At 41.4% G+C, this 18,727-nt stretch overlaps 1 protein-coding gene across 6 annotated transcripts in view; it reads right to left on the minus strand.

Moving 5' to 3' along the window:
* Positions 1 to 614: 614 nt before the first annotated feature.
* LOC127154488 (adhesion G protein-coupled receptor L1) overlaps positions 615 to 18,727 on the minus strand; it is a 42,054-nt gene continuing 23,941 nt past the window's right edge. For 3 of the 6 annotated variants that reach the window (XM_051096175.1, XM_051096090.1, XM_051096503.1), the window contains 17 exons: positions 17,165 to 17,461; positions 15,917 to 16,020; positions 15,649 to 15,834; positions 15,533 to 15,571; positions 15,278 to 15,458; positions 12,987 to 13,109; positions 12,493 to 12,698; positions 12,206 to 12,379; positions 11,917 to 12,126; positions 9,390 to 9,610; positions 9,239 to 9,305; positions 8,874 to 8,965; positions 8,325 to 8,493; positions 7,906 to 8,242; positions 7,207 to 7,329; positions 7,053 to 7,070; positions 615 to 2,338 (listed from right to left, as the gene is read on the minus strand). In XM_051096175.1, coding sequence (XP_050952132.1) covers positions 1,506 to 2,338; positions 7,053 to 7,070; positions 7,207 to 7,329; positions 7,906 to 8,242; positions 8,325 to 8,493; positions 8,874 to 8,965; positions 9,239 to 9,305; positions 9,390 to 9,610; positions 11,917 to 12,126; positions 12,206 to 12,379; positions 12,493 to 12,698; positions 12,987 to 13,109; positions 15,278 to 15,458; positions 15,533 to 15,571; positions 15,649 to 15,834; positions 15,917 to 16,020; positions 17,165 to 17,461 — 3,380 coding nt within the window. In that variant the 3' untranslated portion in view covers positions 615 to 1,505. The remainder of the gene's footprint in view (positions 2,339 to 7,052; positions 7,071 to 7,206; positions 7,330 to 7,905; positions 8,243 to 8,324; positions 8,494 to 8,873; positions 8,966 to 9,238; positions 9,306 to 9,389; positions 9,611 to 11,916; positions 12,127 to 12,205; positions 12,380 to 12,492; positions 12,699 to 12,986; positions 13,110 to 15,277; positions 15,459 to 15,532; positions 15,572 to 15,648; positions 15,835 to 15,916; positions 16,021 to 17,164; positions 17,462 to 18,727) is intronic. The other 3 variants (XM_051096334.1, XM_051096417.1, XM_051096251.1) reach the window with 3 other exon arrangements.

An 18,727-nucleotide genomic window follows, 5' to 3' on the forward strand; every position in this document is an offset into this window, starting at 1 on the left:
AATCACGTTAAGCATCTGTAATTAGGACTAGCACAAACTTTGCATTTAAACTTTATGAGGCTCTGCAGAATAAGATGTAATGCTCTCAAGCTGTTACATCCTAGATGCTTCAGATGCTTCCTACCTGTTCACCAGCTAAACCTGGACCTCCTGGTCAACCCAGCGCTCATCAGAGATCTTGTATGACATTTAGTCAGATTAGCTGAGGAAAAGTCTGAACAGCATCTGTTTGCTTTTGTCCGTTTTATTTTGATTAAAAAACATTTCTTATCTTTTTTACATGAAACACTCTCAGAGAGAGCGAGAAAGACCGAAAGAGACAGAGTGAGAAAAAGACCGAAAGAGGAGACAGTGTCATCAGTTCATCTACATATTCTTTAAGACTTTTTTCAACCATAAACTCGTAAGTGAAAGAGAAGCATGTCCAGAGACGTCGCGTCCCTCAGTTCGTATTTACAGGAAGTTGCGAGCGGCCGTCGCTCGGCTGCCCGCCATTAAACGTCACGTCCTCGATCAACCTACTTGAACACAGGAAGGGGGCGGAGGATTGGTCAGTGTCTTGAACACCAACACCAATGATTGGTTGGCGTCCAGAAAGGTGACGCAAGAGTTCATTTTCATTCTTTTACCCGCCACAATGCTCAAAAACAACAGTCTGGTTGATCTGCTTGACGTGTTGAACCCGTGACTCTTAACCTTTTACTCTTAACCTTTGACCTCTATGACGGTGAGAGCGTGATCCTGACAGTGGCTGCTCCCCAAGAGTGTAAATGTGTGATATTTTTTGGCATGTAAGAGCTGCGGTCTCTGGTGTAAGTGTTATCACATTCTGATAAAGGTCTGACACTCATAAACCACACCACCCTGAATGAAAGAAATCCCACTGAAAACCCAGCTTAAACCAGCCTAAGGTGGTTTTCAGATGGTCTCCCACCCAAAATCAGCAAAACGGACCAGTTTGGCCAAGAAAGGAGACCAGATATCCACCTCAGAATGGTTTACACCGGTTTTCTCAGCAAGAAAGAGATGGAGGATGAACGAATGGAGGAAAAACTACCCGATAAGAAGGTTTCTTCTTAGAAAGGACAGACAGATGTGCTTGAATGGCAGTGAGATGAGCAGGGTGGGTGTGCGGGTGACCAGGAAACAGAGACGTGGAGGAGGACGCCAACACTGCTATCATCATCATCATCATCATCATCATCTAAACAGGGATCTCCCGTGGCTTTCAGCGCACTGCTCATTCTGGGAGATCTCAGGACACACGATAATGGTTTTCATTATCTGAAAGCAGCTTCATACTAATGCGTGAATCTCATGGAAACACATCTGGCTCATATTTCACCAAGTCAGAACTCAAATGAAGTCCACGTTAATCTACAAACCAGATGCATGCTTTCTAGAGATTCGCCCAGGTACTATTTGGGATGATGATGGTGATGTTGAAGGCGTCCACCCTCATTGTCCTCCTCCAGATCTACGTGTCCTGGTCACCAGCGCCCTAGTCACAGACTCGTCACCAGTTGCATCTGTCCGTCGCCTTCCCCCTGCGAGGGCTGCAGTCCCAGCCGAGCCTCATCGTTGGTCCTGCGAGGCGGAGGCTGGTAAAAGGCCGAGATGTGCGCTTGTCGTCCCGCGCTGAAGTACAGCTCGTCCGGCGGGAGCGTAGGATGAGGCTCTGCCCCCAGTGCCTCGGGACTGCTGTCGGGATAGGATGAATCACGGTCCCGCGCGTACAGGGAGGCAGAGTCCGGTCCGGCCCCGCCCACGCCATCCGTGATTTCCGCCGAGAAGCTCTCCGAGTCCTCCTCGCTTTGGTAGAACACAGACTGGGCGTGCTCCAGGAGGCGGGGCTTATCCGGCAGTCGGGGTTTATCGGGTAGGCGGGGTTTGTCAGGGAGGCGTGGCTTTTCCAGCGCTTTGTATAGCAGCTCCTCCTCGTCCTGCGGGGGTGGCGGAGGTGGGCGGGGCAAGGGCCGTTGCGGAGGCTCTCGGTGACCCGTCGAAGTTGCGTAATCCTGCCGGTGCATCGTGGAATTCGGTCCATTGCCGTAGCGATCGGTGGAAGGCCGCAGGTTGCTCTGAACCAGCTCGGATATGATCATCTTCTCCAGCGCTGCAGCGTCAGAAAGGTTCCGTCTCAAACCGCCAGCAGGCTCCGCCCCTCTGGGCGTCAAAAGGGCGGGGCTGACTTCTCCAGACACGCCACCGGATCCCACAGGAACGCCCCCCAGGAGATCCGAACTCCCTCCGTGAAGCGAGTAACTGTTGTTGTAGTTTCCATTGAGCCGAACTCCCTCTAGGCCACACGACTCACGGCTGCGCGACAGTGTGCCCTCTACAGGACAGAGAGAGAAATGCTCGATCACACGGCAGCTAAAATCAGATTTTTTGATTTAAAGGGGTGCTATTATGCTTTTTCACTTTTTGAATTTTAGTCAGTGTGTGGTGTTTATCTTTGGGCATAAAAAAGATCTACAAATCTCGAAGTCCATTCCAAAGGGAGATATTTCGTTTTTTAAAAAAATCTCTTTCCAAGAACTACATCGAACGGCTCCTTTGGACTACAGCGTTAGTTTTCCGCATGCAATGATGTCACAACGCGGTCCATCAGAATATCATTCAATTAAATCCCGCCTACAGAAATTCAAATTATTGGGGGGGTGGGTAGGGACCAGGTGGGGCATTAGCCAAACCTTAGCGATGCAGCGCGGAGAGCCACTCCAATGAGCCGCACTGGGACAGCTAACACATTTCCTTTTTTCAGTTTTTTCATTAAACCCGGAACTAATTGAGCTATTTGTGCCAGGCTGGGAGAAAGGTATTGTAATGATGTAAAGTATGTAAAAAATAATGCCTTTTTCAAACCAAGCATGCCAGCCTGGTCTAGTACACCCCCAAAACAAAATCAAGACTTTGAAAAAGAGCATAATAGGACTCCTTTAAATGTTTCAGTTTAAACAGTCAAACAGGATTTCAAAATGTTTTTTTTTTCAGAACATGACACTGTTTAGTCAATGTGGCATTGATATGTGATTGATTCTGAATGAGCGAGCGGTTCCAGGTGCTGCGTATGCATGAATGTCTGCATACAGTGATGCTTTTGCCGTTTACACTCTAAAAAGTGCTGGGTTATTTCTGTAAACACATTGTTGGGTTAATTGTGCTGGGTCAAAATTCTGGGTTGTTTGAGGTACTGTAAACACACAGTTGGGTTGATCATGCTGGGTCAAATGGATTTTCACCACTGAACACGCGGGTTGGGTTATTTTAACTCAACCGGTTTGTTTATTTTTCCACTTCATCGAACTTTCTGGATTCTTAACTCGTCTCCTCGTCAGGCGGTCACGCAATTCACAGCAAGCAGGATTATGCGGTAAGTTAATATGATTATATGATTATTTATCTTTATTTTTTTAATAAGTTGTCGTTTAAAGCACAGCAATTTCACTGTTTAATGCAATATTTGACATGTCGCTGTGCGGGGTTAGCGTTTTATTCTGTGAATGATTAACGAACGTTAAGTAGCAGCCTATAGTGAGGTACTTTTTTGCCTCAACAATCGCTTTATCGTTAAATAAAAGTTGTGTGTGTGTGCACGTGCAAAGTTTTACTTATATACAGTACACATCCTTTTTTTTTATCAGTACCGTCCTTTTTTAACGCTTCATGAAACCAGGCATAGGTTAGAAATACGGGGTAAGTTCAGTTACTGTCTGCATACTGTATGGCTTTGTAATGTTTTGTCAGAATTATGTCATTTCGTACTAAAATTGATCTTTTAAGGGCATTTTTTTCAAGTCAATGTCTGCGATGTCCGAATCCAACGATAGATCCATTATTTTTATGTTCTCAGGGAGCTGCATTAGCTACGCTATGCCCCTTACTTTAATGACTAGTGGTCTATGGTGTAGTGCAGGGTATACGCAGGTATACGGCTTATGTCCACTTCTTTATCAGTTGGCTTTGCGTGTACCCACTTCTAAATCCCTTCTGTTGCGCATCCAGTAGTGTTCTGCATTAGCCAAAATCGTGACAGTCCACCACATGAATAGCTAATTCAAATATTCCCTAAAAAAACCCAGTAACGACAGTTTTAACAGTGTAGCTTCTGCCCTTCAGACTGGAGACTGATAAATGCAGTTCAGTGGTGAGATGCTAGCTTGGGTTGCCTTCAAGTACCGTATAATATAGAATCGTGTCATCACGTGTTTGACAAACGCTCCAGTGCATACAGTATTTGTTTTCTAACTCTGAAGATCGCCAAAGTTTTACAACAGTTCAATCAAACTGTTTTAATTTGGCACTACTGCACAAAACGTTGTTTTTTTTTTTTTAACGTTTACGAGATCTCAAGATATTAAAATGCTTGAGAAGCTTTCTCGCGATATCAGCATAATAGAACTGATCTGTGTTTAAATGATTGCGCTGCATCTAAACTCATTAACCTGCTTTCTATATAAAATAAGTCATTGTAAAAACAGTTTTGTGAAATTCTAATTTTCTAAATCTGAAATTTCATTCTAGATATGTGAGATTCTTGCTGGTGAAGATGGACAGCTTTGTAACAGAGAAGTTGACGGAAAGGCAGCTTGATACCTTGATTAAAACCTTTGAAGGTAAGTTATATCATTCAATAACATTCAATACCCATGATTTGTTTTCGAATTTGATCTTTTCATTAAAATAACCATAGTTACTGGTATGGCAATAAAATCAAACAATCAATTTAACATTTAAAAGCTTTAACTTATTTAACCACATTTGTTTTGTTTTTGTTTGTTTTTTTAATTTGATCAGATTTCACAAGACTTCAGGAAGCTACATCCAGAGGTAGACTATTTGAAGACTGGGCTATAGTTGCAGATAGTTCCAAATTGTTGCCTATGCCCAGCAAGATGGAAAGGTGCATTAAGAGCTGGGTGACATGACGTATGTATTTCTTATAATATGTCAATCTATAGAAACAAAATTCAGCTGTATTTGACCATTTCACATGAAATGATGTCAGTGAGGGGGGAGATGTAGGGATGCGTGCCGTGCAAAAAAAATAGGCTACAACCGCATCTCTGGTCATTTTAATATGTAATCTGTAATGTTAGTAATACCAGTCGGATGTTTTTGCACATCAAGCTGACGATAAATGTGGCACACCCAGTTTTTCTGATGCACACCCAGAGTCTCTTTTCTGGCTACGCTACTGATTTGACACATCAACTGGTAAATACAATGGTACAGGAAGACTTAACTAGTTGCTTATTAGTTTGTGTATTGGCTGTTAATTAGTACTTATAAAGCACATACTGATGCCTTATTCTGCATGAGCATATTCTACATCTCTGAATCCCACCCCATATGTAAACTTAACCTGCAGTAGTTGAATGGGGGCGGGGATTCATTTGCATTAATACCATTATATTTTTTATTTATTTATTTTTTATTATAATTTCATTATTTAAAGGAATAAAGAAATGTCAGTGTGTTGTTTTGATTATGAGATAAGTTTCACAGTTTGCACTGTATTATTCTTATGGTTTAGATGCTAAAGGGGAGAGTGCTTTCAAAGTCCTGCCCATTCTGGAGGAAGTGTCCACAGAACCACAATCACAGAATTCTGGAAGCCATTCATTGACATACAACCTGTACGTTTTGTTTTATATAATGAATTTTTGGAAATGCAAACTGATATTTCCCACTGACACATTACAGCAAAAAATAGAAATCACTGACTTAAAACCATTTTTTAGCTGGTGAAAATACTAGTGTTCCAATCATTCTGGCCACCACTGTATGAAGTGTTCAGATGTAAAAGACTAAAAATGTGCAGTTTGAAATTTTCTTCTAAAATGAGCATTTTTCAGGCCTAAGTTTCTTCAAGACTAAGTGTTGTATAATTAAGACGTGGGGACCAGCATGGTGGATTTGTGTATTAGGGACGAGACAACGACATCGCAGACCTTCACTGTGCCACTGAAGCGGACTCAGTGCTTGCAGTATATTATATTGATGGACAAGTCTTCATGTGTGAATTTTTTAAGGCCAACAGTTTTTTCTGGCCACTTGTAACATGTTTTAAATTGTCATATGTATTGTCTGGTGGACACTTTGTTTTGCTTAGTTTTAATAGCACAATGTTTGGAATGATTCTCATGTGGTAATCATTAATTTTTGAGTGTTCTGCTGCTGCAATGTTGACAAAGAATTGGAATCTACAGTGCCTAGTTTACACAGTTTTGTGTTTTAAATTAACTGATCTACTGAAGTCGTTGTTTTATGTGTCTGTAATGGTTGGATAAAATGTGTGACAGCTGCACCCATTTGAAAATTGTTTTAAAAAGAAATAAAACTCATTAAATTAATATTTACAGTTGCATTTTTTTTGTGTGTGTTTTTCTAACTGTATTACAGAAAAGCAATAATAATTTTACATTCTTTTATGATTATTTATTATTATTGGTAAATATAAAGGTAGCAAGGCAATAAGACAACAAATAACCCAATGATTAGGTTATGTTTAACCCAGCAACACAGTTAACCTGACCCACTGGTTGGGTCAAATAAACAACCCAGCATTCTGGGTCAAATGGTTAAACCCAGCACTTGGGTCAAAACAACCCAACGCGTGTTCTATCATTTTTAGAGTGTACGTTCTCTCATGCATGTGATGAACATGATTCACTCTTTCCACAATAACGCCGGCTCTGTCGTGACTCTTGCCAGCTTGCTCACAGTCAACGGGAATAATTCTAAAATTAATGACTTGTCATCATTTATTCACCCTTGTGTCATTCTAAACCAGACTTTTATAGCCCACAGTTGTCTCTTATTTATGTCTGTAGTCTAGCTCTGTAGTAACAGAAATCTAAAACAATGGAAAATCTGATGTCTGATTGTGACGTAAATGTTATACTGTATAAATGAGACATTAGCATTTATTAATGTGTTTTTTATAAATGCTTAATTTGAATTGACACAGCAGGGAGGTGAAGATGAAGGAGAAGCATGGAAATGAAAGAATCAGACAGACAGAGAGTGCGAACACATGTCCATACTTGAGTTTCTGAACGTGCCTGCAGATCAGTGCGTAAAGTGACAGAACAGAGAGAGCAAGACAGAAGAGAGGAGAAACAGAAGAACAAGTGAATACAGATAAAAACATTTAGAGAGTACACACAAAACAGTGCTTTTCATCACACACACACTGACCAGTGGCGTTGAAAACTGCTGGTGAGGGGGGGTTGAATGTTTCGGCCAATAGGGTGTTGTAAGGGGAGGAGCCAGAGCGGGTCTGTAGCATTGGATTGGCTAGGAGGTGATTACCCATAGTGCCTGAGGAGAAACAGCACAATCCTCACAGAGATGCAGGGATACATTTCAGCTGTGCGAGTTGATAGGGGTCGTTCTCGGAAAATGGTGACCTTTGGGTGTGAACTTAAGGGAAAGAATTCTAAGAAAACTAAAAAAGTTGAAAAATGGTGCTCTTTGTAGGAGAAAAAAAATGTCTGTGGAATTTCCAAATAAAAGAAAGTAGCATTCCACATTTATATTTGCCTTAGTAATATTTTATTATATATTATGTTTTAAGTTGTAAAATAAATGGTCAAATTTCCAAATATTTTGATTATTCGTTGTTACTAACATTTTTATTAACTTTATTACAGGTAATATTTGAATTTTTAAATGAAGTCAACATTTTGGAATATTTTCCTGTGTATTATAAATTTCTTATGATACAATAGACAGAAAATGATTTAAAACTTTTTTAAAAAATATTTTTACAACTTCTTTATTTAGTAATATTTATAATTTTGCAAACTTTTGATTTTTCTATATTAAAATGTTTCGAATGAAATGGTGATTAACGGGACGTTTCACGTTGGATGAGCGTGTGTGTGTATTTTTCACCTCGGGTGAGCGTGGGTGTGTTGTTGATCTCAGCTGCCATGAAGGATGATTCTGTCTGCCGTCGAACAGTGTCGTTCCACATCCTCCTGATACGACTCTGAACACACACACACACACGGGTGAGATTTAAGCTACAGGTGTGCAAATTCCTGTAAGGCCGATATTTAGGACAGACACACACCTGTCTTTGCGCTGGCGCATGGCGTGATTGGCTGCCGCCGTAGTAGCGATTGTTGCCTCGGTGGGCGGAGCTCTTGAGGGAACCGTGGGAACCGGTGGAGGAGGCGTGGCCGCAGCAGGGCGACTGACGCAAGCATTTGCTGTATTCTTTCTGCACCTGTTAAACAGGCAACACCGCGTGTGAAAGCAGGTCACGAGGACAAACACATGTGAGAAAACCGCCACAAACAGCCACACACCTTCTTCTGCAGGGCGCAGTGCAGGAGGAAAATGAACATGCCGTGCAGGGCGTTGAAGGAGGTGAAGAGGTAGGCCATCACCACGCTGTTGTCGTTCATAAACAGGAGGCCAAAGATCCACGTCAGAGACACCAGTAACAGCAGCGTGACAGAACTGAGCGTCCAGCACCTTAACACACACAAACTGCTGTGTTAACTAAACCTAAAACTACTGGAAAACGTTACATTTACATCACATACTGATTTGCTGCGTAATAGATCACAAAAAAAGTTAGTTGTAAAGGTCAATTGTCTCATTTTCATTAAATTACTACTAAAACTGAAAAACTGTTGCAATAGTGCAAGTTCGCATTAATTTTTGTGATTATTTGGACTGTTCTACATGAGAAGTGCTGATCACAAGAGCACACGAGACTCGACTCTAATGGACATTCATGTCCGGACCGTGAAACCTTTTATTATTGTCTAGATAAAGTGCTCAAAGCAGCAGATTTCCAGTAAATTCCATGTGCTGTAGCCAAGAAACTAGAGTGACCCCTGCATTCTCACTTGATGTTGTCGAATCGGCTGGAGTCCGGCTTCAGTACAGTGGAGTGACGCAGCATCCGGTGGATGGTGATGACCAGCACTGCAAGATTTAGCTAAACACAAAAGCTCAAAGATAAGACGGGCACTTAAGAGAGCAGAGAACACTCAGAAGATATTCAGTCCAGTACGTCACATCCATTTATCCTCTCACAAATAAAGTTATTTTGCATTTTTAGTCTAAATTTCCATAAATATGTCTTGTGATATGTCAGTCATGTCAAATTATATGTAAAAAAATTCATATATATATAAATATATATATATATATATATATATATTTATCAATTAAAACAATGAAATAAAATGAATGAATGAATGAATCTTACCAGAATAACGAGGGAGGCGGGGCCAATAAACGTCCAGATGAAGTAGTTATCAACCCTTAACCAGCAGCTACACAAAACAAGACAGAGAAATTACACACTCAAACACATCGATGTCAAGATATACGAGTCCTGCATATGAAAACACACTCACGCTTTGGGTCCTCCGTAGCTCCTGTAGTCGATGGCTGTGGAAATGGCCACCACCAGTGTAGGGAAGCCGTACGCGGAGAGGTAGTAGTACTTACGACGAGACGTCTCGCTCTCAAACACCTCCACCATCAGCACATACAGCTGCACTGTCTCCATGCAGAGCCAGCAGAACACGGACAGCAGGAAAAAGTGCAGCAGACCGGCCAGAACCGGACACACCACCTGCACACAGACACCTGACGCATGAGTACTTCACTGCTGATGTGTTCTGGTGTAGCCTGGTTTATTCTAATGTGATCTGGTGTGAACTGGTTTAGTCTCATAAAGTCTTTCTAGGTCTGATGTGGTCCAGTTTAGTTGAATGTGATCTGACATAGCTGGTTTACTCTAATGTGATCTGGTGTGGTCTGGTTTAGTCTCATAAGGTCTTATGTCTGATACAGTTTGATCTGACGTGGTCTGGTTTCATCTAATGTAATCAGACATGGTCTGGTTTCGTTTATTGTGACCTGATGTGGTCTGGTTTGCTCTGAGGTGATCTGGTTTAGTCTGATACAGTTTGATCTGATGTGGTCTGGTTTCATCTAATGTAATCAGACATGGTCTGGTTTCGTTTATTGTGGTCTGATGTGGTCTGGTTTGCTCTGGGGTGATCTGGTTTAGTCTGATACAGTTTGATCTGATGTGGTCTGGTTTAGTCTACTGTGATCAGACATGGTCTGGTTTTGTCTATTGTGGCCTGATGTGGTCTGGTTTGCTCTGGGGTGGTCTGGTTTAGTCTGATACAGTTTGATCTGATGTGGTCTGGTTTAGTCTACTGTGATCAGACATGGTCTGGTTTTGTCTATTGTGGCCTGATGTGGTCTGGTTTGCTCTGGGGTGGTCTGGTTTAGTCTGATACAGTTTGATCTGATGTGGTCTGGTTTAGTCTACTGTGATCAGACATGGTCTGGTTTCGTTTATTGTGGTCTGATGTGGTCTGGTTTGCTCTGAGGTGATCTAGTTTAGTCTGATACAGTTTGATCTGATGTGGTCTGATTTAGTCTAATGTAATCAGACATGGTCTGGTTTCGTTTATTGTGACCTGATGTGGTCTGGTTTGCTCTGAGGTGATCTAGTTTAGTCTGATACAGTTTGATCTGATGTGGTCTGATTTAGTCTAATGTGATCAGACATGGTCTGGTTTTGACTATTGTGGCCTGATGTGGTCTGTTTTGCTCTGAGGTGGTCTGGTTTAATCTAATGTGGTTTTATTTTGGCTCATGTGGCCTGGTTTTGTATAAGGTGGTTTGTTGAGGTCTGGTTTGCTCTGAGGTGGTCTGGTTTCATCTAATGTAATCAGACATGGTCTGGTTTTGTCTATTGTGGCCTGATGTGGTCTGGTTTGCTCTGGGGTGGTCTGGTTTAGTCTGATACAGTTTGATCTGATGTGGTCTGGTTTAGTCTACTGTGATCAGACATGGTCTGGTTTCGTTTATTGTGGTCTGATGTGGTCTGGTTTGCTCTGAGGTGATCTAGTTTAGTCTGATACAGTTTGATCTGATGTGGTCTGATTTAGTCTAATGTAATCAGACATGGTCTGGTTTCGTTTATTGTGACCTGATGTGGTCTGGTTTGCTCTGAGGTGATCTAGTTTAGTCTGATACAGTTTGATCTGATGTGGTCTGATTTAGTCTAATGTGATCAGACATGGTCTGGTTTTGACTATTGTGGCCTGATGTGGTCTGTTTTGCTCTGAGGTGGTCTGGTTTAATCTAATGTGGTTTTATTTTGGCTCATGTGGCCTGGTTTTGTATAAGATGGTTTGTTGAGGTCTGGTTTGCTCTGAGGTGGTCTGGTTTCATCTAATGTAATCAGACATGGTCTGGTTTCGTTTATTGTGGTCTGATGTGGTCTGGTTTGCTCTGGGGTGATCTGGTTTAGTCTGATACAGTTTGATCTGATGTGGTCTGGTTTAGTCTACTGTGATCAGACATGGTCTGGTTTTGTCTATTGTGGCCTGATGTGGTCTGGTTTGCTCTGGGGTGGTCTGGTTTAGTCTGATACAGTTTGATCTGATGTGGTCTGGTTTAGTCTACTGTGATCAGACATGGTCTGGTTTCGTTTATTGTGGTCTGGTTTGCTCTGAGGTGATCTGGTTTAGTCTGATACAGTTTGATCTGACGTGGTCTGGTTTCATCTAATGTAATCAGACATGGTCTGGTTTCGTTTATTGTGACCTGATGTGGTCTGGTTTGCTCTGAGGTGATCTAGTTTAGTCTGATACAGTTTGATCTGATGTGGTCTGATTTAGTCTAATGTGATCAGACATGGTCTGGTTTTGACTATTGTGGCCTGATGTGGTCTGTTTTGCTCTGAGGTGGTCTGGTTTAATCTAATGTGGTTTTATTTTGGCTCATGTGGCCTGGTTTTGTATAAGGTGGTTTGTTGAGGTCTGGTTTGCTCTGAGGTGGTCTGGTTTAGTCTGTACAGAAGCGGTCTAATGTGGTCTGTTTTGCTCTGATGAAGTCCGGTCCTTGTGAACTCACAGTATATTGTGTCTTGTCCATGCCGATGAGGAAGAGGAGCTGTGAGATGAAGAGCGTGAGGCACAGGTTCTTGTGGATGGTGGTGCGGTCGCTCTGAAGGCCTCGCAGGCAGCAAAAGGTGGAGATGCACAAAGCCAGACACACCAGAGAGATCACCATCCCCACCCACGTGATGACGAACAGGATCAGACCCTGAACGCCGCCGGGATACTGACACAGAGAGAATAACAGAGCGTAAATGACAGACTCGCGGCGTGTGAAGCGTTAAACGCGTGTGTCTGAAACTCACGGCCGGCTGCTGGTGGTTCATGAGCACGGCGAAGTTGGTCAGATGCGAGCAGGCGCAAGTAGTGTGCGTGTTGTTGCTGTGCACACGTCTGCAGCCCTGCGACGACCACTGACCCGTCATCGAGCGCTCAGAGTAATTCCAGAACGAACAGTTGGGATTGAAATGATTCTCCAGCTGTCAAAACACAACCACAGAGATGCCTGTGAGCCATACAGATGAGGAACTGTGAGCTTATTAGAGTGTGTATGTTGCTTAAAAACAGTGTGTGTTGCAGTGTGTGTTTGCACCTGCAGGTGTCGCAGTGTGAACACGACGGGTTCGGTCAGAAACACACGACTGGACTCTTTGTTCATGGAGGCTGAGATGATGTGGGAGTTGACGGCCAAACTGTGTCCTCCTGACTTCAGCTCGCCGTCCGTCTTCACCGTGGCGTTTTGAGTGGAGAGGAACGAGCCCAGGTTCTTATAGAGCGTGAAAACCACCTTCACCTGACCTGATGGAGACACACACACGCACACACACACACGTCACGCGGTCACGTGTCAGATCTGCACGACACGTTCAGCTGCGATCGATACGGCCGATCCCACACAGCTCTCGAAATAACCCGCATCATCTCACACACGCGTCACCACGGCAACAGCCACAGGAGCCGGTGATCATGGTGACTGTTGCCATGGCAACGACGAGAGAACCGGCCTGGATACGTGTTGCGCAGAGAAACCTAGTGAAGAGCGTGAGCGTCTGAGGACGACTGAGACAGACAGAGAGAAAGACTGACCGTTACGGCTGTACTGTTTGATGGTGGATGACGATACGTGGATGGTGCTGTCGCTGTCATACGAGTTTGGGAACGACAGATCCTTCAGCTCCATCTCTGTGTTGAGCACATACACCTCCAGATCTGAAACACACACGTTTTCTCTTTAAAAATAACAAGCATAAACACATTAACGTACATGCAAATGAATACAAATATTAAAGTTTGGTAACACTTTACAATAAGGGTAACATCAGTGCTGGGAAGGTTACTTTGAAAATGTAATAGGTTGCAGATTACTAGTTACTCTATTTAAAATTCAATAAGTAGTGTAACTATTTTAATTACTTCATTAAAGTAATGTAACTGATTATATTTAATTACTTTTCTAAATGTATAATGTATGTTTTCAACTGTTAAGCATTTTCAAACATTTAAACCAGTAGTTCTCAACACTTGAAGTGAGATAATAATAATTTAATTTTAAAGCGCAGCCATCACAAAATCAGATATTAGCTCCTCTTTTTACTTTGAGATTGATCTGAGGTTAAATATAGGTTTAATGTCATAACAAGAAATAGTAAATATTAAGACAAGTGTTCAGATGTAACTTTGTAATTGTTAACATTTTTGTAAGTAACTTTAATTAAATGACACATTTTCCTCAGTAACTGTAACAGATTACAGTTACATTTTTTTTTGTAATTAAATTGCGTAACTCTGTTACTTGTAACTAGTTACTCCCCAACACTGAGTAACATTACTGTTGACATTAGTTATGCATTTTACATAGTTAATTTTTGTTTGTTCATAATACACTAATGTTTATTTATACAGCTTAAAAATGTATGAAGTATTAACCAAGACTAATAAATGTTGTAAAAATATGGTCGAGTGTTATATAATTTTTTTTTATGTATTTAACACATTTACATTACTGTGCAAAAGTCTTAGGCCACTAGTATTTTCACCAGCTAAAAAATGGTTTAAAATCAGTTATTTCTATTTTTTGCTGTAGTGTATCAGTAGGAAACATCAGTTTACATTTCCAAACATTCTGTTTGCCATTAATTGTAATAATCTAGTGAGATTTTTGTTTGCACAAGGAGTCTGACAACAGCCAGTGCTCCACACAGAGATCTGATCTCACCATCATCCAGTCTGTCTCTGGAATGACATGAAGACACAGAACAAACTCAGACAGACTAAATCCAGAAGAACTGTGGCAACATCTTCAAAATGTTTCAAGTAACCTACCTGCAGAGCTACCTGAAAAACTCTGCACGAGTGCACATAGGGCAAAAGCTGCTTTAAACGCAAAGGATGGTCACATCAGATGCTGATTTATTTTAGTTAACAGAAGTTCATTGATAAAGAAAATCTATTTATGACATTGTTTTTGACAGCATCCTCATTTTATGTGCCTAACTGCCTAAAAATGTTAACAGTACTGTAGCTTTGTAGGTGTAGGTCTCTTAAAGCATCTTGGAGATGTTGCCACAGTTCTTCTGGATTTAGTCTGTCTCCGTTTTTTTCTGTTTCTGGATTGAATGATGGAGAGATCACATCTCTGTTTGCACAAGGAGTCTGACAACAGCCTGTGCTCCACACAAAAATCTCACTGGATTATTACAATAATGGCAAAATGAATGTTTGGAAATGTAATCTGATATTTCCTACTGACACACTACAGCAAAAGACCGACTTTAACTGACTTTAAACCATTTTTTAGCTGATGAAAATACTAGTGGCCTAAGACTTTTGCACAGTACTGTAAATAATTAGATTTTGGTCTTTGTATATATATTTTTTAATTAATTAATTTGTTCATTTGTTGTATATTTTATTATAATGTAACGTAATTGAACTTTCTCAAGTGACAGTAATTATGCTATTAAAAAAAAAAAGATATTTGTGCTCATGTTACATTATTACTTTATACAATGATTTTTTTTAAAAGTAATGAATACTTTTATTCATCAATGAATTAATGAAGGGTGACAGTAAAGACATTTATAATGTTACAGAAGTTCTCTACTGTATTTCAAATAAATGCTGTTGTTTTGAACTTTCTACTCACCTGTGAATCCTGAAAAATAAAATGTATGAATGATTTCTGAAGGATTGTGTCTGAAGATTCAGCTTTGATCACAGCAATCAATTACAGTTTAACAGATCTTCACATAGAAAACAGCTGTTTTACATTCTAATAATATTTCAGTGTTTTACTGTATTTTTGATCAAATAAATGCAGCCTTCGTGGGCAGAAGAACAGCTCCCAAACTTCTAAAAGTTTGTGCATAAAGCCGTACCGACGTTTGGCGCGCGGTCGCTGAAATGACCCCCGTACAGGTTGTTGGCCAGTAGAAACGCTCCTTTCTCCATGACGTCGAGCAGCATGGTGGCGGTGTGCGACTGTTCTGTGACGTTCATGTCCTGCCACGACTCCAGCGCCTCCAAACGTAGCAGGTTATCCACCGTCTGCACCACCGCCTGACAAACACACAAACACGTGAGCGCCGAACACAGAGACACGCATGTTTCGTGACTGCGTGTTGTATGATTACCTGAATAAATGCTCGACAGGTCCGTTCTCTCTTCTGAAGCTAAAAAAAGACACCGAAAAACTGTTACTCTGATAGTTGTTCATGTGTGCGAGTGCGTGTGCTGTTGCGTACAACACCTTGTTGTAGTTGCGTGTGGCCGACTCCTTGTTTCCGGGTCGCAGCGCCTGCAGCTGTGAGTCCAGAATGTCCAGCAGCTGCTCCATCAGACGCACAGAGGAAGTGACATCACCAGCATAGACACGCCCCCGTGTGTGATTGACAAGTACAGCAGCGATATGCGCTGCGTTCTCCCCACTCTTTATCTACAGAGACGAGAGAGACACATCAAGCATCCGTTCATCTGTGTACGTTTATCCCCCTGCTAACCCGTGACCTTTGACTGACCTTTTGAGCGACCTGGTTGACCCAGGGGGAGGTGCAGTTGCTGAGGTCGGGACCTCTGGAATTCCACACCACGTCGTCAGCCATACACTGATACGACGCAATACCTGAATGAAACACAGAGAGCAGGAAAACTGAGTAAAGCTGCCAAACATTTCAGATAACGCTGTAGGAAAAGGAAAACCCCAGATAAGAGAGATTCCTGTAGAAATAATCAAAACACAGCTAAACATAACACATTCATCCCGTGCTGTGTTACTAGGTAAACATTTGGAAAGACTATTGTCAAGCTGTAAAGATATATTCGACCTTATTACATGACACACGTCAATGGAAAGCACCACAAACAGAAACATTCCGCTCAGAAAACGCTTTGACCCATAAAATGCGCAAAAGATGGGTGTGTTTTTCTGGCAACATTCAGCGGTGAGGAAGCTGACAAATTAAAGCGTGAGAGATTTTCCGATTTTAATTGTTCTGAATGGTCATAGTTTCATTTAGTTTTTTTACTTACTTCCTGCCATTTTTACAAATGTTTCTTTAGTCCTGCTGTGTAACAAACTGATTTTTATAAGCAGAAGTATTTGATGTCGTCTCTCAATTAATTTGAGTTTAGAATTTAGAAAATGGCATTTTAGATGAAGTTTTCCTCTGCAGGAGAGTGCTGCTTTAAAGCTTGCATTAGCATATGACCTTCTAGCGCCTTGATGTAATCTGTATGATCAAGTCAAAACACTGATGGTAATGACTGTTAGAGCCACTACTCGCCTCTAATAATAATGCTAAATACATTTACAAACTATATTAAAAACTGATTTTGTGTCTGGGGGCCTTGTACAAATGACTACGACAAAGATTATGAAAAACAGAAGCCATCAAACGCCTCACGACTGTCCAGAGGCGAGTTCGCTCAGAGTTCAGCAGCGCGTATGATTATATTATACGAACGCATCCAGAGACACAATACTACAATAAAAAATACACATGTCATCAGATGTAAAATAAAACCACTTAAATTTGAGCATTATACTAAGAAAAATGGGGAAACCGGCATCGACACAAGGAATCGACAAGGAACAAAATTTTTAGAGAGTAATGACATAGTGAAGAAACAAAAGAAAGCAGTATTTTCACCACAGTTTGCATCTGAAACACACCCACTGAATTGTTTATTTTAGTCCTGACTCATCTGTAGTGTGGTCACACACATGAAACCCCCCGAAACACCAGCCAACAAAAGCAAGTACTGACCTAGAGATCCTTTGGGACAGGGCCTCTCCACCGTTTCTCCTCGATGAGTCGGAGGCCACTGGACCCCGCGAGTCACACGGCCCTCACACATGGGTGTGCGCGGCCCCTGCGGTCGGCGGGGAGGCCTGACGGTCACTGGGACCGTGGCTGTGATGGGCCGCCCCGCCGGAGCCCTGTTTATAGCCCCCACCGGGTGGAAGGTCACGGATGGGACGGAAGTGGGACTGAAGCCCATCGAAACGGTGGTGGAGAGCGCGTTTGGAGGAGTGGTGGAGAGAAGAGGCGTCGAGAGAGGATCTGAGAGGAGATAAACACACAAAAGCACAATGGGATTGAACAGAGAGCAAATGGAGACTTTAGCGTAAACGAGATGGGAATCATGGGACACTGTTCTGATTCCAGTTCCTTAATGATTTTGATCCCTAATGATTGTTTTAGAAAAATGACATCATATAATTTTATTTACAGCGGTTTTCCATCTACATTTACAGAAGAATACAGAGGTTTGAGAACCATTAACAGACAAACACATCATAAAAATCAATCCGTTATGGTATTTTTTTGATACATGTAATGGCTTTCAATATAAACGCCTCCACTTAAAAAAAAACAGCAACTGTGCTCAGATTTGCCACCTAAAGTCAGAGATTTCAATATGAACTCAAACATTTCTCACAAAATTCTCTGAAGATCAAATGACCTCGACCACATCTTAAACTGTTCTTAGATTAGCCAAGATCTCCAATCTATAGTAGAAGCTCCCAATACTAACTCAAGCATTTCTCACAAAACTACAGTATCTAAAGATCAAATTATGGGAGCTGCTTCCCCAAAAGTTCTCCAGAGAAATCAATGAGATTTGGAAGAGGTCCCAAATGCATCTCAAGACTTGCCAATATTTGCAATCTCACGTCAGAGATCTTAACACGAACTCAAACATTTCTCATCAAATTTATTGAAGATCAAATGATCTGTGCTGTTTCTACAATTTTTCTACCGGAAAAGATTAGATTTGGAAGGGGTCGCAACCTCATCTCAAACTGTATCCAGAGTTGCCAAGATTTCCGGCCTAATGTCTGAGGTCTTAATATGAACTCACAAAATTCTCTAAAGATCAAATGATCTGAGAAATCTCCTTAGAAGACTATGATATTTGGAATACATCTCAAGCTGTGCTCAAGATTTGAAATGTAAAGTCAGAGATCTCAATATAAAGTCAAACATTTCCCACAAAAAGATCAAATGATCTAAGCTATATACATGATGAGATTTGAAAGCAATCTCAACCACACCACAAACTGTGCTTGGATTTGACAAGATTTGCAATCTATAGTCAAAGATCTCAGTATTAATTCAAACATTAACTTCTCCAAAGATAGATTTTTCAAAGATTCAAAAAATGAGATTTAGAAGAGATCTCAACCACATCTCAAACGGTGCTTGGATTTTCCAAGACATCAATATTAGCGCAAATATTTTGCATCGCTTTCTTTGAAGATCAAATGACCTGTACTGACCCTCCTGAGAAAATGATTAGATTCAAAAGCGATCTCAACCACATCT

This window comes from Labeo rohita, chromosome 1 (genome assembly GCF_022985175.1).
Source record: "Labeo rohita strain BAU-BD-2019 chromosome 1, IGBB_LRoh.1.0, whole genome shotgun sequence".
Taxonomy (NCBI): Eukaryota; Metazoa; Chordata; class Actinopteri; order Cypriniformes; family Cyprinidae; genus Labeo; species Labeo rohita.